The sequence below is a fragment of the Gallinula chloropus genome, assembly GCF_964237585.1.
Source record: "Gallinula chloropus genome assembly, chromosome: 3".
NCBI lineage: Eukaryota > Metazoa > Chordata > Aves > Gruiformes > Rallidae > Gallinula > Gallinula chloropus.
Window position 1 is genome coordinate 37,817,691 of NC_140087.1, and position 23,328 is coordinate 37,841,018.

The following is a 23,328-nucleotide window of genomic DNA, read 5'->3' on the forward strand; positions in this document are numbered from 1 at the left end:
CAGCTACCTGTGAGAGCAGAGGTGCAAAAAGCACACACACAGAGTCCTCTCCTAAGACTAGCAGGCAAATGGATGAATTGAACGCTGCTGGTAATAAAAATAGGTGCAGGAGAGCTCAGCCCTCTGAGAGTAGACTCTTTGTGCCACAAGGTCAGACAGGCCATAAGATTATGAGCTAAACCACAGAATTACACATTTTCCAGTTGTATAAAACCAAGTTATTCCCATTTACTGCTATGTGGGGGCCCAGCTGCCCAGTTTCCAACCAGTCCCCCAGGTTCAGGGCCCTCACACACAGATGCCCCAGGCCGTTACGTTGTCCACAGACACTTCTCCAATTCATTAATTATTTGTTTGTGACCATCACCAAACAAGCATTCACCATACCAATTTCACAGAAGTTTGCATGTGCACACCCCAACAGTAGATGGGACGAGACTCGTCCCACAACCAAATGAAGATCTCTCCTGCTGTACACAGGTATCAGGCCCTTGCCCAACGTGTATCTACCCTGTATATGTGACCAGAGTTTCTATTTGAATGTGTGACACGTCAGAATTGATCTGACATCTGAGCCCACAGATAGGGTCCGTCAGCTCTGGACTGAATGCCAAATACCATTGGATCAAGGCAGCATGCAGGCATTTAGATGGTGGAAATGGAGCATAAAATGACAATTCTGATTGGTCTTTGACATGGTAGAGTCCTTTGAAATAAAACTGATTTTTTACAACGGACCATTAAGCACCCAAAAGAAAGGAAGTGCTTCTTCCCTAACAACATCTCTGTGACCAGCACAGGGCCATGCTCCCGAATCCCTAACTTTAAGGAAGGATGAGAACCATTTTTCACACCCTACAGCAAAGACCAAGAAAGGGGACCTGAAAAGCTTTCAAATGCATAAAAATCCTTTGGCAAAGAAAAGAAAACAATCTGGTTTTCACAGTTTAATGGCCAAGACAAGAAAACATAGGCTTAAATTGCTGCGTGAAAAGCCTATGTTAGACATCAGAAAAGCCCTCAGACACTAAAGATAACATTGTAAAATATAACTCCTAGAGAGGTTACAGGTATTTAGTCTTGAAGATCTCTACGAAGAGGTCAGAAAACTATCTTTGCTTGGTAGAACAGTTTAGATATTGCTTATGCTTCCTGGAGAGGAGAAGGGGGAGCCTGGATTAAAGAGTTTTTTAGACTTCTTTTTACAATTTTTCTGTCGACAAGTTATTCCTACATCTACCTTCTTAATCTGTAGCTCAGCAGTTAATTTGAGTCTTGTAGAAAAGAGCACGTAGCAGGCCTGAGGCGCAAGAGACTATTTGGGATAAAGTCAGAAGTATTTGGGGAGCTGGGGAATGATTTCTTTATTATGAATGCATACCCATGTGAATACACTCTCTTAAAGGCAAGCCCAGTGCAAATAGGTAGAATTGTATCAAAGAACTTGAAAAAAATCAACATTTTAATTTTACAAATGGGGAATGCAGGGCACAGAGGTCTGAACCATCAGTAATGACACAGCAAGTTATAAAAATGAGCCTGAAAATTAGATTTCCTGGCTCCTCAAGTGACCTGTGATGGACTTCTGCTCTCTCTGCCCTGCCTCCCTTCCCCCTGTCAAGCCATGCACGACTCCAAGAGCTACAGCATTTCCACATAAAAGTCTTGCTTGCAGCTGGGGGAAGTCAGACTACAATGGTGTTGGTAACTTCTGCTGCAACAAGAATACACATCACAAAGATGTTCATTGCCGAGGGGAAGAAAACCAAACAAAACCCAAACAACTAAAACAAACCCCACAAAACCAACACTACCTCAGGACTTGCACCTTGCAGAGTTGATCTCCATTCTTTAACTTGCTTTCTCTGCCTAAGCCTTGACAGCAAGAATATGTTCTACAAAATCATTCTCTATGAATATAAGAAAAGAGAAGACAGAATAAAGGACTTGCATTTGCAAGTGAAGCATTGCCCCAGTCCACTGCACAAAAGGGAGCAGCCTAGCTCAGTATTTGCTGGCCACGTTCCTAAAGCTGCTGCAACTTAAGCCTGTAGGAAACCAGAATCAGAGCTGAAGATTAGAACTGAAAATCTTTCATGAAGTATTATAAAGCCAGCGCTAGTCCTTCTGCACTGTTCCTTACCAGGAGGCATAGGCTTGTTTCCAGTGCCTACATGCCGGTGCTGGAACCCAAGGAGGTCCCACACTTGAACCACCACAGGAGGTCCTGCCTCTCACAACTATGCTGAGACACACCAGGCTGCAAATTAATTTTTAATTACTTTGCAAGAACTGTGGTAGGCTCTAAGATCCACACACAGACCAAACAGACTTTGCATTCACCGCTGCCAGTAAGACAAGGCAAGAGTTAAAAGAATTAAAGAACAATGAATGAAAAATACATCATGAATGTGAAAGTCAGAAGCATCTTCTAAAAGAATCAAAGGCAGTGTTTTAATCAGACATTTTCTCAAAAAAACAAGAAAAGGTTCTGCATCACAGGAATAAATATAATCAAATTCTTTGCATGCTTAGGTCTTTCCTAGCTTATTCAAATGGTATATTTAACTTTTGATTTATAAATCAATGGATATTGCTCACTGCCATAAGATGCATTCCACTGGGGCTCAAAGTATTTAGCAGATCCACCGTGGTGTGTACTTTCTCCTGATGGTTTCACATTCATGTTCATCAACACTCAGCAAGAACCATAAACAAAGCCCTTCTCTCAGATGCACACATGCAGTTCCCATTGACTTTGCTGGATTTTCATCTGACTTCAATAAGAACTCGGTGCGCATGCAGAAGGGCAAAACTTGGCTCTGCACATTTAATAAAATTACATCACTAGATACCTTATAAATGAAGGGCAACGCAGGCCATACTGAAAAATAATATAAACTGAAAAACGGAAAGTGTAGCCAAATAAGTTCAATTTCAGCCAGGCTTTCCCAGAATAATAAAAAGGGGACACATTTCAGGCAAGATGAAACAATCCCCCTGTAATATCTCATTTACAGAGTGTGCTCTGCCTCCTTTAGCAGGACAAAGTATGAAACCTAGCCATCTACATAAGGTAACGATCTTGTCTCAAATATAGCAATGATATCGGCATATAAAACGATTAAGCAAAGGTCAAGTTACAAGCTGTGATTTGCCAAGTAATTTTCTGCATCTGTATCCCTGCTCTCTAAGTTATGAAGCTCATTGTCAGTGAATTTAAAGCACAGCAGAATACCACAGTAGAAAATGTAATTAATCATATGATATTAATAACTAGTATTATATTATTTTGTGTCTACTCTAATACTGGTATTATAAAGATATCAAAGGCTTGAATCCAGGAGTATTTCTCTCAAACTCTTCAACTCTCTTTCCTGCCTGGCCAAAAGGATGCCACAACAAAAACTGCACACACCCCAGGAGTAAACACCCTCTTCCATATTTCAGACGACATCTAGCAACACATAACTTTTGCCAGGTACATTAGCTAGAGCACACTAAGCAGAGCAGTACCACATATGTTTTCTCCAAATTTCTTCCCTTCCTTCCCCCGCCCCTTACTCATTCCATGATGTAATAACCTGCCCCTTTTTACTGCCTTTTTTAAAATATCTACCTATTAGGATTAAGAATATTCTGACTTCTAAAAACCCAACAACCAACAGGCTTCCTTGCACTTTCTGTTTGGCTGACAAGCGCTCATTAGCCTGCAATTACAAACTTATACACAGAAGTACTCAGGAATGGAAATCACAGGGGGGGCTTTGATGTTCATATGTTTGGTTTTTCCCCTCTAAGCAGGAACATCTCTGATGATTTTCACACTTAAATAGCAGAACAGATTTTATGAATCACTTTTTCTTCCCGGTTGGAACAACCCCTATTCCCTGTTGTATTATAATCCTGAGTCACTTTGCATAAAGTTGGTCCTTACTGCCAAGTCAAGGAAGAGAAGAGGGAAGCGGACAAAACACTCGGAACATATACGTGTGATAGGATACCTAGCAGGCTGCTTCTGGAAGCCAATTATTTAAAACCAGGGGAAAAAAAATAATTGCAAGACAACTCATGGAAAAGTATTTCACAGATACTGCAAGAGTCCAGTAAAGGTAATGTAATACTGATGATCAAAGGGGTTGTAAAGAATACTCTTTTTTTTTTTAAATTAAGTGAGGGTCTGGCCTGTTAACAAATGCTGAGTCCTACTGGTCATTCACACTAGATTACCCAGTAAATGAAATAATTAATTGGGGTGGATTCAGTTTCTCCCCAGCTGTGGCTCTGCAAATGAAGAGTTAGAAGGTGTGGCAGAGCCCTGCTGCCTCAACCTCCCCTCCCATCATCGCATCCTGACACTGGAAGCCTGTGAAGACACTCGTCTGTCTCAGAACTCCTTTCCTGTAACTCAGTGACTCAGGTCTACTCTCCTGTTGACTCTGGTGAAGATTCAGTGTTTTACAAGGAATAGGTACTTCAGATTAGCTTTTACAGTTCTGGATTCACAATGGGGAAAAGAAGGGTTTCCCCCTCTCCTCCGTCCTAGAGGGACAGAGCTGGCACAAGGAGGGAGCTTTAACAACTTTCATTTATTGCTTCATTTTAAACGCACAGCATGACTATTTGGTGAGCAAAATAAAACTAGATACCTTACATGATCATTTTTCAATGAAGCTGATTTTAAAGAGTTAAAGGAAATAAAAAAAAAACCCAAACCCACACACCAAAACGCAGTTGCCCAAACCTCTGCTGTTCTGCATGTCCTGTTTAAGCAATGACACATGAAGAACTTTATGTTCCAACAATTACCTGGTACTTTAAATAGGACACTAAGAGAATTGCATATTAAAATGTATTCACACAGCATGAGACTAATCCTCTTCCTGGGAATACCGGTGCAAATCAGAGTAACTCCTCGGAGGTCAATTGAAGTACACCAGCGTAAAACAAACGTGAGGCAGAGGGGAATCAGGCCCCAGCTACCTCTATTTTAATGCAGAGGTTGCAGATCATCTGCGATGATAAAGTGAACAACATAAATATAACTGACATCTATTCAATTGATCTCACATCCTGCCGACTATTCACAGCTCCAAATATAGGGCTGAAGAACAATGGTTTGAGGAAGAAATCCTGGTTCTACCCCACTTACACATTCCTGTCTGCTAACACCTCTGACAAACTGCCCTCATCTCCCCGAACTGCTAAATCATTGTAGGTTGAATTTGACATCGTGTCTGTGTCGTCTCCCCCCCACACACACACTCCTGAAGAACAACTTCTCTTTACAACGACAACAAATAAAATACCAGGATGCATGGGAGAGAAGAGAAAGGCAAAAATCTGTATGGCTATGAGAGCCTATAGACAAAGCCAAGAAAATCGCTATCTAACATACTGTATATATAAAAGGCCCTCACAAATTGATTAATTATCTGGAAATCTGGCACTGAGAAAGAACAGTGTATGCACGGGGGGGTGGGGTGGGGGGAGATCAAAACAAGAGGCTACTGCAAAGCATGGTGCCATTCGCGCTAATTTAAACGGATCCGTAATTATTTCCTACAACTTCATGATGTCCTGAACCAGCTTCCTCCTCCCCTGCCAGGCTGATAAAAGGATCCTTAGCAACGCACTAAATACATTACGTGTTGTATCGAGTACTAGCATCGTGTAAAAAGCACTAAATTACACCGAAACAAAGAACGCGAGGTGCAAACATCACCACCTCCGGGGAAGGATCACCTTTAACTATTTACCACGTCGGTAAGCGCTGCCGTCGTCTTCCTACCTCTGCTGCCAGCGGCTAGCGGCATTTAACAAAGTTAAGGGGAATTTTACCTCAAATCTACTTAGGCTCGAGCTCTTCGACCGCGATTTCTTGCGCAGATAGACCGAGAAGAACCGCCGCACTGTGAACTTCTTCATGTTCATGTCCATCGCCCCGTCCCAGCCGCGGAGCGCGAAGGAGCAGCGGCGCGGCCGCAGCCAGCTAGCGCATCCCGGTTGCCCCCTATTTATATCCACGGGCAGGAGAGCCGCCGGAGTCTCTGCTCGCGTCCATCAAGCCGGGCACAAGCCAGACCGGCGACAGGCACGCTGCCGGAGCCGCAGGAGCCGGCTGCTCGCAGTTCGGAGCATAAAGGCGTTATACTCCCTCCCGCTTTCTAGTGTTTACATCTCGGTGCGGCGAGCCGAACTCCTCTCTCTCTCTCTCCCCGTTCCCTCTCCCCCCCTCGCCTTCGGTCCTACTACATCCAATCAGGCTCGGCTCTGGCTGCATGCATAATCAGCTCCGGCAGATGACAGCTCCTGCGTCCCGGGCGTAGCAGGTTTGAGCTGAATATTAGATGCGTCTATTGCTCTGCACTCCCTCTCCTCTCGGTCAGGCTCTTCCAATTTCCTGGTTGCCGAATCACATGGGGGATAGGCACATGCTGCACTTCTGTTTTTAGCTCGGAATTTCAACGCTGCTATAATTACCGAGGGCTACGGTGGTCAGGGCTGAGAAGAAATGAGCTCCCGCACGGGAGTCTCTCCTGGGAGAAGGCTTCAAGGCGCCATGAGCCCACTGGCGGAGCAGAAGGGTCCGAAACCTCCTTTTATTCTGGGGAGTGTGCAAATTAACGTGTGCTGCCTGTCTGCCCCCCGTCCCTCCATTCCCCACCCCGAAATCAAAAAGCTTGAAATCCTGTTCAGAGATTATACACCCGCTTTACATTAAAATACTCAGCACCGCCACAGCTCTGAAAATAGAAAGCACAATCTAGACAGTAAGTATTACTATTCTTATTGTACTCCAGCAGGGAGCTACAGCCCTTCTAAGAGGTTAAATATGTACATATATCTACAGACTATAATTCTGAGCTGCTCACGATACTGCAGGCGTGCAGACTTACAGCTGCACCCCCACCCCGCCCCTGCATCATGACATTTTTCGTCTTTTCTTCAAAACCTAATGAGTCTCGGTGTGATCCTGCGACTGAGGAGCTTTCTCTGCCTGCCTCACACAGCACTGTCTCCTTGTCCTTGGCAGCCTTTCCTTTCTGACTACCAAGGAGCACCCAGACATTCCTTTATCCCATAACCTCATATGGAAAGTGAATGACTCTGATGACTTATTAATGACTCGGATAAATAAGCCCAGGAAGAGCTGACACCACTACAGCCTGAAAAGACTCTTGGAGGTTAAATGGCAATATGACTTCTGTCAATCTCTTCTGGAAGAGAGAGGGGAATTTTGCTTTAATTGCATGTCTGGACTCTGCTGTAAACTACGCTGGTTGGTCATACCTGCGACTACCTGCTTTGTTTGCAGGTTCTCTGTCCCTGGAAAACCAAAAAAAGAGGGAGAAAAAAAAGAGTATTGCGGCATATATGGTCTCATTAAAAAGGAGGTCAGATTGGAAAGGTTACTATCATTAGTGCTGGGCTCTGTAATCTCCTACATCCTCTGACACTTCTCTGCCTGGACCACTGCTGTCTCCTCAGTTTAAGACAACTGTAGCACAGCGGCAGTCTGTTTTAACCCTTTCTCTTCTCATAGCTCTTCTCAGCATCTCCTTCTGATCACTTTCATAATTTCTCTTGATTTGCAACAGGAGTACATCTTCTGGGGTTCCTTCCAAGGTACTGCCGTGGTGTAAGCCATGTCAAGCCAAGGAGCCCTCTGCCACTACACTTGGCTCCTGGCTAAAGATCTGGAGCAGAAGTGACTGTCTCAGCAAAACTAAGGTATCTACAGGTACACCAGAATGCTTTCCACAAAATAATAAACAGGTAAAAAACCCAATTTGGTTGGTATAACTGTCAACAACAAGATGATTTGCTGATGCAGCCTATCTAGTCCAGTTGCATGCCTCCTCCCAGCCTTGCAGCAGTAAAACCCTCAGTAGCACAAAGGCCCCCAGGCACTCACCTGATTATCTGGCCTCCCTCCCTGCCCTGATACACCTCACAGCTTTTGCTACTGCTTCTTCCTGTGCCCTGCCCTGCGCCTGGCAGAGAGCTGTCCTGACAGGAGTTCAGGGAGGCTTCCTGTTGGCTAAGGCTGCTGGCAGCTGCACACATTCCTACCTGCATAAGCCACTTGAGCTCTAAGTAGCAACCAGACCAGTTCAGGGTAGCTCCCTGAACCCTTCCCATCACAGATACAACAAAATCCAACCTGGACACTGACATCTTAATGCAGAGGAGGTGGTAATTTCCCATGCACAGCAGGTGTATGTCCCACTCTGTGTGATAATAAACAGTATACGAGTGCCTGTTACTATTTATATGAGTAGATTTATCACAGCCTTCCTATCTCATTATGCATATAGTGCTTTCCCGTACAAGGACATACAGTCACCATTAGATGTTCCTGCTCTGTAATAAACTTCCAAGAAGATTACAGAAAGTATGACTTAATACCTATTAGGTACAACCGTTAGATTCAAAATTTTGCTCTTTACTGCACATAAAATCATTTGCAATGTATTGGCACTTTATTGTGAACATCAGAACAAAAGCTAGCCTTTGATGGTAAATGTTAGGCTGTAACACAAACAGCATGCCCAGGCTAGGGGGTAAGTCTCTTCCAACCCCCCAAGACCCTGGCACTGAAATAGGCATGATCTCCCTGGCTTCTTCCTCCCTTTTCAACCAGGCAATTAGAGATTACATACAGAGGCACGAGCAGCCATCAGTGCCAGGACATTGGTCTTCATCTATTGGGCAGCAGAGATACTGCAGAGTGAGTCTTCCATGTGTAAAAAGCTAAAGCAACCGAGTTGCAAATATGTTCGTTAAAAGAAAGAGCACAAGTACAGAAGTAAAATAAAAAACACCAGCAAGCAAAACAAAAACCTGTAAAACTGAAGCATAGTGATAGATACCTGAAGGGCAAAGTCTACTACAGTTCCATTCACACAGTATGCTTTAAGACATGGAACTCTGCTTCAGAAAAACAAGTGAGAAGAGGCTTCAAAAACATTAACTCAAACTTTCAGCAAGTCATATAATATCCACTTTTGCTAATGATTCTAGTGATAAGCTGCAAGCCAAAAAATAAATTGAATTGGAACATTCATCGTTACATACAACTGCCAGACCAACCAACAAGGTGAAAAATTCATTGCACTTAGAAATTCATGGGTGTAAATTATTTATCAGCTTCCTTCTGAGCAATTTTAACTTCTGAGAAACTCAATGGAGAAAAAAATCCAGCTCGTCTGTTTTTAAGACGAGAACAAACAACAAAACTGGTGGAGAGGGCATATGACACATTGGCATCAACCAGCAATACTCTCTGTTCTGAATCTGTATCCTGAAATATATTTTTTAAACCCAGAATCATATTTGCTGTAACACAAAATAAATAAAGACCACATCTGTTCCTCCTCCTAGCAAACTTAATAGCAAAATAGTTTCCTTCAACTGAAAAAGCTTAAAAAGTTAAAAAAAAAAAATCAAAACCAAAACCAGGATTCAAGACAAACTCTCCAACAGAAACCACTTGAAATTAGATATTACATAGCCCAGGCTCCAATTTTTAAAAGATAAATGGAGAATTCCCAATTAATACACAATGAAAGCCAATGGCCCTTGCCACATGGGTACAGATTGACCATAGCAAGCGTAGTAGCAAACGGAAGGACCCAGGCTTAGGAAATTCCCATGGGGCAGCAAAGCAGCCTGCCCAGAGCCCAAGCAAGAAGGATGCCAGTGGCTGATACTAGATGAATCATCAATTTCTAAAGAAACAAAATAGTTTGAGCTAATTGTTTGAATGAAAGAAGGCGCAAGTCCAAGACAGCTACCACAAACCACAGGCTAGATGATAAAATTGCTGAGAGAAATTCTTTATGACAATATTACACAACACATCAGGCCCTATTTCAAAAACAGACCTTCTAAATATTTTTATGTGAAATAACAATTTATGAGCAAACCCAGAATGACTCTGCTACTTGAGCAAATTTAGCGATCGCTGTAAGTAAAGACATGTGAGTTCGTAAGTACCTTCTGTGCAAACACAACCAGTTATTACCTATCCTTTCTCAGTAAGTTCATCAGAAAACCAGGGGAAATAATCAACAGAGAAAAGTAAGAAAGCACCAGAGGCACGGGCACCACAGAACAAATAAGATTAGCAGAACATGGCATTCAGAGAAAGAGAAAATGGCAGTCCCACAATGGAGGCCCCAAGAGGCAATGCCACAGGAAAGATGAATTAGTACTATTTATGCTCTCATTAAAGAAAATCAGGAGAAAAAGCAGATATTTCCAATAGACACCAAAAATCAGAATAAAGAAGGCTTTATCTCAGGTGATTAGATGGTGCATGACTCTTTCAGTGACCACCATTTCCTGGGCAAATTTCTATATGGCTTTTGTTTCTCTGCTAAAGAAGTGAGGGATTGTTATTTTTTCTTATTGATCATTGTCTGAAAACCCATGATGGGCTTTACCCAAAGTAATGGCATTGATCTCATTAGATGAGCGTGCCAATACAGGTTCCAGTCTTTCCAGCTGCCATACCTAGTTAAATGCCATACCCTGTCCAGTTCAGCATCCCAATTACTTGACCAGAGTTTTCCCTCTTAAAAAAAAAAAGTACACTGCCCTGCCAACACTGTGGAATGCAGGCAGCAACTTGCCATTTCAGGGATTCTCGGTGATAAGCCATCAGCACTGTTGGCTGAATGGGGATGTAAGGGAATAAGGAGAAAAGAAAGTGCTTATTCTCACTTCTTCCACCTCCTCTTGCTTCTACCTGTGTTTCACAACCATCAGTATTTTCAACCTTCCTCATACATGAACTACAGGAAGTTCCCAGTGGAGGTGTAGGCCCCTTCCACCATTTTACAAAGTAAAATCACTGCTCAGAAAGGAGAAAAAGTCATACATCTTGTCTAACTGTCTGATGAACTGGCAGGTTGCAGACTGCTCAGCCACAGTCTTCCTTACTCCAGAGAGCAGCATGACATGCCTATAATACATGTTTAATCTTGCGCTTTTAGTCTCAGGGCCTCAGGAGTCTGGGCAAAGTACCTCTTATACACACAGATACTCAATTCCCTAATTTCTAAACCCATTATCCATAATACAAGCGCAGCAATTACAGGACAAAATGACTTGCTTTGAAGAGACTGTTTCTGATTGATTAGTATGGTGATATTCTGATTGGCAGGTCCCATTCAACAGTTTCCATTATTCTTAAAACCCAGCATCAAAATGAGTTCCTGGTAGATTTGAAACTGATACTTTGCAGGGATAGGTCAACTTAGATGGAAAGCCTTCTATGCTTTTCTCTTCAGCAGATGAGGTTAAAAAAGTTGACTTAGTGGCACTGAGAGGGCAAGCCGTCTCTGTGTATGTCATGCTGGGGCAGAAGACGTCTCCTTCCTGCATATGCCCAAAAATCTCCTCCCTCAATACCTCCTAAAAACCCACTAGTCACATCACAATAGAGGAGTGTTACTTTCAGAGATATCAAACAGGGAGCACTATGTCGACATAGGTTTTGTTTTTTATTTGGACAACTGGGACTGCTGCAGGAATAATAGCTCCAGAAGAAAAGATTTGATTGAGTTTTCAGCAAGTGACAGACATTTTAACTCTCTCACAAGCATCTTGTGTTAACGCTTGAACATCAGATTGGCAAGTATGACAACTGTTGCGTTGACCACTCCCTGAGATCCTTTGATACACACAGACTCACACAAACATGCAGCAGCATCACTGCATACATGACATTTGGATGTGGACTGCTTCTAGATCAGGTTGTCTAGCAATCCATGTTGAAAGCAGGCCAGAAAGACTGTCAGCTCCCATTTTCTTTTTAATGATGTCACTGAGAGCTTTACTTTTTTTGACTGATACCATGTGCTGGTCTTGCTGGGTTTTGTTGGCTTAGACAAAAGTATAAGGTAAAGAACCCCAAACCCTCAATCCCATTTACTTTACATAAACTTCTACTCCAATATGGTTGAAGAAGATTGCTGAAGATAAAATTCTGCTTTTTTGCCTTTGGATAATCAGCAGAAAATTACACTGTTCTCCTATAACAGGCCAGAAGTTTTCTAGAAAGACAGATGCTACTTGGTAACTGCAGTATGAACAGCCTTATCTTGTGAATATTTATGAACATCCACTTTGAGTGAACACTACACAATAGAAAATTGGATGGAGAAATTTCATTCTATGCAACATATGTTTACTGTTTATTCAGACTAGCCATGAACAATACCAAAAAGGAATGCATTCATTAGAAATCTGCTAATAGGCAAATTTACCTTGATAGGTTCTGAAAGATACACACCTAACAGGAGAAATAGTGCATGGAACATTTACTGAAACCCCTGATTTGACTTTTAGGAATCATCAACGGACCAAACTGATACTCTGCAGTGAGCAGAAAAGCCGGACCGCTGTTTGCCATCAAGATCCTGAGACACAAACGTAGAATGGGGCTTGCAAAACTTCAACATTCAGGAATTTTATGTAAAACTTCAACATTCAGGAATTTTATGTAAAATTTTCCCCTTCAGTTAGCTAATAAAATTACACAATGAGGGGAAAAAAGTAAACTAGGTAGACAAAAAGCATCATATGTAGTTGAGCTGAGTGGCCTGAATTAATATCCTTCTTTTATATCTGAGACTTTTATATGACCTTGAAGAACCTTAAACTCTCTGGTTATGTCTAGCTCCAGGGCATGTACAAAACTCAGCCACATCCTGGATCCTCTATTAAAATGGACGCACAGTTTCTCTCTTATTCTTTCTTACTGGCACCTCATGTCCCCAGCAAAGAAAATTCAAGTATTTTTAGCTAGAAAGCAGCCAGAGTGTGCTCTGGCAAGGTACCTGACTTTTGACAAGTGTGTGTGTGAACTCAGGACCCTTAGAGGTTTGCACCTGCACTGCAGTTTAGTCACATCTCTGTTTCAAGTCCACTTCTGTAACATGGGGCTGGAGCATGCCACCACTGCACCAGAGCTCTTTTCGACCAAAGACAATGATCCTTATAATGCGCTCACTGCCAAAATTTAAATTTAAGAGTTTAAGCCTGGCACATCTTTTCTAGTCAATTCTGAGTAATATATAAAAAAGAATAGACCAATGGGACATGCAAATTTACCTTGGTTGGTATTATATCCATCAGGCAAATGACATATGGGATATTTTAATAATATATTACCCCACACCCAGTGAAAATCAGGCTTAAGGTTGTATGAACACCTATCCCAGGACAGACATGACAAAAATGAGATTCACAAATAAATAAGAAAAAACAGTAATCATCTTGAAATATTTAGCATTGGCTTCCTTCTTGTTGGACTTGTATTGCTTTTTGGACAGGTTTTGAAGGACTGCTTTAAATTACAGTAATAATAGTACTTAACTCCAGATTACAGGCACAGCTTTCCCTGCCTATTTTTGAAATAGAAGCTGAAGAAACAGGCAAGAAAAAAAAAAAAGGTCTGAAGTGTTGTGATACACCCCCTCTTTCTGTCTCTAATACAGCTAACACAGGAAGTGTGAAATTGAAAAGAATTATGCAAAATCATTTTAACCTTCAAAAAATTTAGTTAGATTCCATCTGATATTTACAAACCCACATGATGATTTCTTAATTCACCTAGAACAGTATAGCCCAAGGTTCTATTTTACTTCTAACAAGCTAAAACCAATATTAAACTCATCTTCTATCCTCTTTATATAGTAAAGCTAAAGAAATTGGCACCAGGATTTCATAACACCAGAAACTGAGAAAGATGTGGGAATAGTACTAGCAAAATTACTATGGTAGCATCTACTCTAAGATTTATGATGTCACGAAGCAATAAAACGTGAGGTTTTAGAGCTACTTTGAAGATGTATGCATGCCCTGGTCTGTGCGCGTGTAACCTCACAGCAGCATTTGACTTCGGATCAAAGCAAAGTGGCCTTGAGTTGCTGCTCAAGGGCACAGGGAGGAAAAACAGGGCTCCAACAACCACAAGGGCTGGGTCCAGAAACAGGTGCTGCAGTTCAGTGAAAGCAGCTTAAGCAAAGGGAAGAGCGACAAGACCTACAAATGCATCTCATTTAAGACTGATTGCTGTCACAAGGCTCAAGTCCACTATAATTTGGATGTTTTCAATATGCCAGGTGATCTTTTTCTTACTTGAATTCAGCTACATAAAGTGTCATCTTCTCAACTGTAGCCCCACTTCACCTAAGCCACCAGGCAGCGGGAAGTACATGATACTCTTTCTGCATAATGGAGTCTGCCCACACTGGAGGTGAGTCTTGACTGATGCTTCTGCAAATAGCTGGAAGAAATTTTGACATCTTGTATATGTCTTCCTACTCACCCAACAAGGGTGTGAAATTAGTTATAAAGAGCACATGCAGAATATATAATATCCAAATGTTTGATTAATCTAATGTCAACCTAGTGGGCAAAAAAAAAAAGCCAATTCATGATATTAAGTCAATTAAAGTCTTTAACATCTTTCAGTGAATTTAGTATATCCTTTCAATCCTGAACTAACCTAATAAATCAGCCTGAGGTACAGATAGAAACAAGCAAAACTGACTACATGTAACAGACACATGTGAAACAAGAATTTATTTCCCACATGCACGATGCCAAATCAGCGGTTTGTTTTTCATCAACTAGAGATAAACATGATTAATTCTATCATAAAGTAAGCCATACTATTTTATAGGAGTTGAATTTCTTATTCATACATTAAAATATATAGATTAAAGTCTCACAGAACTTCTGCTGTCCTCCATAGTACACACTACAGGGCACAACGCGAACTTGTGGCCAAGGTGTTATAAAACGCTTTTGTGAAACTGCCTACCTAAGTACAGCCATCGCTACTCAATCAGAATGAACCACTCTAACACACAACACAAAGTCATTACTTTTCTGACAATCTGATGTTTAACCCTAACAGCTGATTTTTTTGAGCCAATGAAAAATCCTATAGGAACTACCTACCTCTGAACAGCAAGTTCAGGTTTATGTCACAAAGCAGCCATCTCAAGTTCGTAAAGCAAGCAGCATTTAGTGTGCGACTCACATGCTATACACATTCCATGAATTGTGACACCTTCATCCTAATATGCTACTGGGATCTGGTTTTGTATTCTCATATGTCCTTTGATGTCTGATATGCAATCCTATCACAGAAAGCGATGTGGACAGAAGATCTACCCCCATTAGGAGACTGGCAAAGATTGAGATTGTTCTTTTGCTTCAGCTCCCAAATGAGAAAATAGATGTATACCTCGGATAGGAGGAACAAATAATGCAATTACCACACAAGCTTCTAACAAGTTTCTCTCTCCCTCCATCCACAGGCAATAGAGACTTTTTACATCTTCCAAAGAGCTTTTCAAGGGCAGCTTGCTCTGGCTGGACTGCCTAGAAAACACACACAAGCAAGGCCATCAAGGAGCATTTCAAAAGGCACAGCAGAGCCTTGCTGCTGTACATCTTGGAGACTGAAAACTGCTTTATCACCATGACTTTACTATATTCTTAACACAGAGAATTTTCTTTTCTCCCTTCATTCCGGAGTTCTCTCATCTCTCACTTCCTATTCCTCAGATCTCTTTGCATGCGTGACACGCTTCTTAACTTCATCCCCCTTAAGAAAACTGAAATAATAATTAAAAACAAAATCCAAACTTGAGCTTGAAGGGACTTGAAAACTTGAAGTTTTCTAATACTCTATTCTTGGGGGCTGTTGCACATCCCTGCAATTCGGAAAGTTCAAAAACATACAAGAAGAAATACAAGTGAGAAGGAATCAGAAAAGAACATTCAGTAGACTCTGCCTGTTGTGTAGTGGCACTTAGGCTGGTAACAGAAAGACAAATCCTTTTAGCAGCATGACTTACTTCTGCAGTATTATTGGGCATTTCCCAGGGCACCTGACTTTTAAAACTCTTGGCTTCTGGAGTCATAGCAATACATAAGAAACATTAGATTTCATTGAAGAAAAAATTAAAACGGGCTTCCCTGGCCCAGGTAAGCTGTTGCAACATGGGTGCAGCTGTAAGAGGTCCTGGAAAACATAAACTGAAATGAGTTCTTCATGGGAAGGAGAAGTGAAGCTAGTGCCACCTGCTTCTCACAGAGCTTGTGGTGGGTTTGGTGGCTGCACAGAGCTTTTTTGGGTTTCAGACAACAATATTTTGGCTTGTAAGAGGGTTATTGTTAGTCCTGGCATAAGCCATTACTTGTGGCCTCACTCTGCCATCTCCAGGCCACCATTTCCTTCTTCCTCTCTGTTGGCACAAGTATTCATACAGATGAATCAAACTGGAAAACTGGTCCAAGTTAAAATTGGACCCAAAACCACCCCAGAACGTTAATTCTAAACCAGTTCTTTCCCCTGATCTGACTCAGTATGTAGTTATACAAATATCGGTGTCAACTCAGCATTTTTTCCTGTGATTGGAGCAGGAATGTGTATTTATGAGGTAGCTCTGCCCACTTTATTAGCAGGAATGGGTTATGCAACATAAACTGCCTGCTTCTGAGATATGAAAGTGGCACGGTGCTGCTGTCTGGCTAAGGGGAACTGGAATCACTGAGGTAGCCACATCAAACTATTCTTTAGATCATAATGAAGGTAGAGAGAATAGCTCTGGCATGGAAAAAGCACTTTAAAACATCCTGAAGTATTTCCTCCTCTTATAAAAGAAGAAGTGATTTGGCTGAAACCAGACAAGAACTGGAATCATGCGTTGCCATTATATGCTTTCCAAAACATTGAATCTATAAATTACTCTCAGCTTGTTTAAAAGGAAAAAAGATCCTGAAGGGTGAGAGTAACACATAGCTGTGGTGCCAAGTGCACCCACCTGCAAAGCCAAGAACCTTACTGGAAATGACTGGGCTCCCCATTGCTGGGAAAGACTCAACCACTGGGAGTGCAGCACACAACTAATACCATGGGTTGCAGAGGCATTAGCTGCCTCCATACTAATTGATTTTCTGAATAGTATTTTATGACATTTGCCTGATCTAAACTTCTGTGGCTGCCAACACTTTCCTTGCCAGGCTATTCCATGTTCTGTGACATCTGCATAACTGCACACACAAGCACACGCCTCTTACAAATCTCTATGTAACTAGCATTTCTACTAGTATATGGAGAACCTGAATATAGGTTAAATGCTACATGTCTGAGACATCAGCGTGAACACAAATGGCATGATCCAAGCTCTACAGTTTTGATGTGCTTGATGCACAACATTCAGTTTATGTGAGAATAGCTATCAAATACAACATGGATAGATGCCAGCCAAACAACATACAAATTGCTCAAACTCTTAGAAACTTGGTTTAATACCATCACAAGGTCTTCATACAGCTAGTTAAGTTTCAAGTACTTGCCACTCCCCTTGGGAGGCTACCTAGAAACTCATCTTCCTACACTCCGGCCTAAATACACCACAGCCAACTTAAAAACCTTTGCTCTCACACCAGCACCTCAGGCAATTGTTTTCCCTATCAAGTAAGCAGATTTTGGGTTTTTTTTAAATGGTAATCACATCTTGTTCTGGTTGTGATTTAGCTGTGCTAAAGGACAGTAGGCTCTTTCAGTTTCCTCTCACTCAACCATCTCTCCATGCTTGTGTCCCAGTAGACAGCCTTGTCCTAGACTTGTTCCTGTCTAAATTCCACGAACAGAGGAGGTTTTATCAGAGCCTCAGTAGTAGCATTAATTAGCTCTTCATCACAAGAAGTACTTCAGGATTTTCCTCATTTTTTCCATGACCACTTCAGATATTGGTTCACTGTTGCCCTGTAACTGAGCAGGAGACAAGGGCAGTCTTCCTCTGTAATGTACTTCAGCAAAGGTTTATATGCTTGTTGTACACTCAGCAGAGAAACACAAAAAGCTCTGGTACCCCCCTCTCTGGGTCCTCCGAGATGCACAGGGTAAGAGGGATTATTTATCTTCTGGATCGCCTTCATAACAAATTCCTTCCCTCAGTACCCAGATTTGGCCCAGTGATTTACAAACTTTCATTTTACTTTCAGGACAACAGAAATGAGCATCAACCACTTTTCCAAAACAGTGATGTACCGTTGGCACTTCCTAATTTTATGTTACCATCAAATTTCATCCTCTTTTTCTTAGCTTTGAATTTGATGCTGTTTAAAAATATTAAACCAGTCTTGAGATCACTCCTTTGAAACTTCTGACAGCAATGCCTTTTGATGCTGAAGATGTTTCTCTGGACAGTTTATGTTGTGAAATTTCACAAAATTTTTATTCTTTCAGCTGGGGGGCAGGAGTGGGAAGGCTGAAGATTGCATGCCACCCTTGATAATGGTTGAAAAGCATTTAAAATAAAACTTTAAAAACAGTCTTATTTTAGAAGGAAGTCTTAAATTTTTGGATTTTGACAAAATCTTTAACACACTTGAACCTAGAAATACTACTATAACCAAAGTATTATTATTTGTAACATTAATGCACACATCTAACTTGTAATTGGACTGAACTCTCCCTCCTTCATGTCATGCAGACTGGAAGGTTGTTCTGCTGGTCCTATCAAGACTTTTTACAACTCTAAAGCAGCTTTGCTTGCTGTGAATTACTTTGACTCAACCTGGGACAAGGACACTTATTTCTCAGGCTACTTTAAGTGCACAGTGTGATCTTTTTGTAATGCTCATTCAAAAAGCATCAGGGAGTTGTTAGAAAATAAGAGGTAGGATAGTGAGAGCAACCTTTAGAAAAATATTGACAAAATAGAAGTAAATCAGGCATGTATTAACTTTTTGTCTATAGACTTTTCACATGCTTCTCTCTCTGAAATCCCTTTCTGAGTGAGTTTCAAATAACCACCTACATTTGTAGACATACAGGAGATGAAAAGGTAGCGGAGGACAAGACAAACTTTGTTGTGCTGCCAATTTGGAAAGCACATTGAGAAAAATGAAGTTACTCAATAATTCTAGTTCTCACTCTGTGGAGTCAATCACCCTAACCACAGAGCATTAGACCAATTTTATCTAGCCATGGATCTTCCAGAGAGTGGGTTAGTAAGGGAATGATTTCAAGGTACAGAGAGGAAATCCATAGAGAGAAAGAGGGGGAGAGAGAGGGGAGAAGAAAAGACGCTCAAATTCAGGACTCTCAAATTCAGAAAGCAAGCATTATAGCAGATAAACCATCTCTCTTTTCTTCCCTCAGGATAAGAACCCACTTTATAATCCTGCACTGAGGTCATTACTCAGCTGTATTACCACACCAGCTGAATATTCTGACGTTTTCAGTACAACTGAATCCTTCTACCAAGTTTTGAATTTTATGGACCATTAAGGTTGTTTAGTTTTTTTTGGGGGGGTTGGGGGGTTTTTGGGTGTGTGTTTGCTTTCGTTATGTTTAGTTTGTGCAGTTTGTTGTTTAGTTTTGGTTTTGCCTCTTGGAATCAATGGTAGTAAAAACTAACTTTGGTCATATGCCTTAACAATGCATTTCTTCCTTTGGTAAATAAGCATTTCTTTTAAGCATACTACTAACTTGGAATTTAGTAATGCTTGTTTTGATGACAGCTTCAACATCACTGTGAGAAATTTCATCCTCAGAACCACTAATACATAATCTACCCTAACCTTGATTTGAGGGGTATTTTTAATTCTTCTTGAGGCTTTTTATTTGAAAAAGAGTGAAGCTAAGCAATCACAGGATAAACACTGCCTTCTAATATTTCTTAAATCTGCTGTACTTAAACTACCTTTCAAACTTTGAGGTTTTAAAACAAGTGGCGTAGTAGACGATGCTGATTTGGAGAAGATTAAAACTTAGTACTTCCTAAAAATATGCACAAAGTAATTGACAGATACTTCTATTATTAAGAAGCAACCATGATCCACAGTTATTTTCTAAAAAAAAAAAAAAATTTCTTTTCACCACATTTGTCTATAGCAGGAATGCACGTGGTGTGACTAGTATAACAAAATGATAAAATGTAATTATTTATATTTAATGAGAATTATTTCATACATGAAAACCACAAGTTTAAATCATATTTAAATTCATAATTTCAAATTTAAGTAAATAGGCTTTTTTCTCTTGAAGAACTGTCATCAATATTGAAGTTTAAAAGTTCATATTTTAATTCCTTCACCATTTCTCTTTGAAAAGTATATATGCCCATTTATTTTACAAATGACATTCAAACAGTTTATTACTTTCATCTGAATATGCGCTTTTCATTAGATTGCTGGATTCTTTTAGAAGTGAAGCTGCCACATCTTTATCTCCAAGCACCTCAACATCAGAACTCAGATGCACACTATTGTGACTATGAGCAATAGCAACATTACTTTCTCCATGCAACATTGCTGTGTCAAAGGAGATATAAAGCCATTGCTCCTGAACGACAAATTATTATTGACAGCCTTTATGCATTCATGATAAGCAATAAAGTTCTGGAAAGATTCCCTGCTTTATTTAAAGCAGTCGCTGAGGATATGTGGGATTCCATATGCTGATCAGATTGAAGTTCTTTACAACTCAGTAAGAAATATCTTTCACTGACCAACAATTAACGTTTAAAAAAAAAAAAGGCACAATTTACCCAGCCACTCACATAACATGCACTGGACATGTTCATAGGTATTCCTGAAACTTGTGTGCATTCACATATATATCCTGGGAGCTAATATATGGCTACCTTGTTTTGGTGGTACAGCTTGAGAACAATTTTGAAATAAATTGCCCTTCCATCAAGTAATTTCTCAACACAGTGGGCACTTGTTCTTCTGACAGCAAGCTCACTATGATTCCTTGGATTCTGTTTAGTGTCCTTTAATGAGAATTTTCCTACAGTTATGACTTTCTTGGACTTTTCTTATTTCCTCTGTGATTATGTTTGCAGATAATGTGACATGGAATATGAGGCACTACAGGGGCACTACTGTGTGATTTCTTCATCCTTCTACAACCCCTGTCCTACCTTTTCAGTTATTGGTGTGCATAGAGCAGGCACAGCCACTCTGTCACTCAGTTTCTGTCATCATCATGACCCTCCTTCAGACTCAACCCAATAGTTCCATGTCCTTTTTATGTTGGGGACCCCAGAACTGGACTCTACTTCAGGCAGGATCTCATGAGAGCGGAATAGAGGGCCAGAATCTCTTCCATCGACCTGCAGGTCCCACTGGTTTTGATGCAGCCCAGGATACAGTTGGCTTTCTGGGCTGCAAGTGCACACTGTTGAGTCATGTTGCGATTCTTATCAACCAACATTCCTAAGTCCTTCTCAGGGCAGCTCACAAGCCATTCTCCACCCAGTCTGTAGTTGTGCTTGGGATTGCCCTGACGGATGTGCACGGCCTTTAAAAATATTTCAGGGAATCTGCACATCTTTCTTGGGGAGTTCAGAATTAAATACCATATACTTATCTTCCAACTTTGCTTCTTGGAGTTCTTTGGCAAGCAAAACCCACAAACAGCTTTTCCAGAATATTAAAAATAATTGAGATAATGAAAAGCTAATAGACTTTAGCTTAGAGAGTTGCAAAGAATAGCCTGTCATTGTTCAGACAGTCCTGTAATAGAGCACCTTGTTAATTAGAGATGATTCACAGATGACTTGCAATAGATTCTGGTGGTTCTGAATAGCAATGATATTTTCATATTGAGCTCTTCTCTACTCAGGAGTAATGAAGCTTTAACTTTTTAATTAAAAAGAAGCTGCTTTTTTTTTTAAGCCTGTAGGTCCAAGCAGCGCTGAAATACAGAAAATTAGCATGCCTTTTCCTAATTTTCTGTATTTACAGTTCCGTGCTTTATGGTTTTGCTTTCATAAGATTCCCTGCCAGAGCACCTGAATAGCAACTGTTAATGAGAACAATATTATTGGCTCTTTAATTGGAGAAACAGGCAACAAGGTGGAAAACTGTTTGTTCAAGGCCTTTCAGAAGACAGAGTTAAGAACAGAGCTGGGTCCATTTTAAAGACAGGGTCACCCCCTTACAGCTCCATGCCTCATTGCATAACACCATCCACTTCACTCGACGGGCATCCACTGATTTAGTTCACAATCATTACAGGGGTAGTGTGACATTATAACACCCCATCGCTACTGAGAGAGGTGTTCCATGTTCTGTCACCCTTCCTCTTCCTTACCCTTATCACTTTCTTTTGTGTTTTTCTGGGTAGCCTTCAGCAGATTGATCCAAGGAGCAGAAGAGGTACCCTACACTCAAAATTTCTGCTGGTTTAGCTCCTAAATTGACCCCTAAGGGGTTTGGTGAATCTCAGTAGCTGAGCAAAGGGAGATGATGGGAGCATGCAGGAGCAGGAAAGCAGGTCTGTACCCTTCCAGGACAGCTGGCTATGAGGTGGGCTTAGCTGCAGTGACAAACTGAGCCTTATCTGGCACTGAATACCCATACCTTTAGTTGCCTTTAGCTTTATGTCTTTCACTTTTTTTTTAGCATATATTTTACTTATAGCCAAGTCCCCTCTTTAAACTGAATTGACACTAATCACTCTGATCACTGATGAGGACTTAATGCTTTGTGTTAGAGCTGCAGAGGGTCTATCCCAAGCTCTCCATGGGCAAGACAAGCCAGCATACACAGCCAGCAGTGAATCCGGAGAGCCACGTGGCTAATGCTGTTAGCTGCTGGTGACTCCCTGGCCCTGATGGTCCCAGTGCAGGAAGGCTGGGGCTACCACACTTCTGTCTGGGATTCCCCATGGTAAATACACACGTGTGCCTGTGTACCATGCATGCATACTGGAGCTAAAACTGTTTGTCCAGTTCACTGCAGGCACGCTGTGCTGATGCAGGGTAGAGGCCCAGAGCAAGGCCTGAACACACGCACACAGACACTAGGAACAACAACAAAATTTTATATCCATTCTGTCAGCATGTCTCTTCACTCATGAGCCTGGGAAGCTTCAAAGCTTCAACTCCAGGGTTGCCAAGCTTGGAAGCATGACATTAGTTACTGTGTTCAAAACATTTGATGAGAAACTATCGATTTACTAATTGATACAGGCAATGACACAACACCTTCTCCCCTTGATTTAAAAGACGGAGCAAAGAAGGACAACCTGTATCTAACAATGGCATTGCACCTTCTGAAAGTTCACCATAAAATTCCCTATGTTTTCTTGCCATTAAATAGATTTGCAGGATACAATATTGTGAACTATTAGGAAAACAGCTATACTGCAATTGATAAAAAGCCCAAAGAAACCTTCAAACCAAACCCCTCTCAAATCCCAGGTCCCATAGATAGAGTAACAAAAAAAAAACCACTTGCAAGTTTACATCTCTGAATAAATTAAGCACAAAG

The 23,328-nt window shown here is 41.1% G+C and overlaps 1 protein-coding gene across 1 annotated transcript in view; it reads right to left on the reverse strand.

The window, feature by feature from the left end:
- RPS6KA2 (ribosomal protein S6 kinase A2) overlaps positions 1 to 5,940 on the reverse strand; it is a gene marked incomplete at both ends in the record, with an annotated part of 171,985 nt that extends 166,045 nt beyond the window's left edge. The window contains one exon of the mRNA XM_084261212.1: positions 5,842 to 5,940. Coding sequence (XP_084117338.1) covers positions 5,842 to 5,940 — 99 coding nt within the window. The remainder of the gene's footprint in view (positions 1 to 5,841) is intronic.
- Positions 5,941 to 23,328: the final 17,388 nt, after the last annotated feature.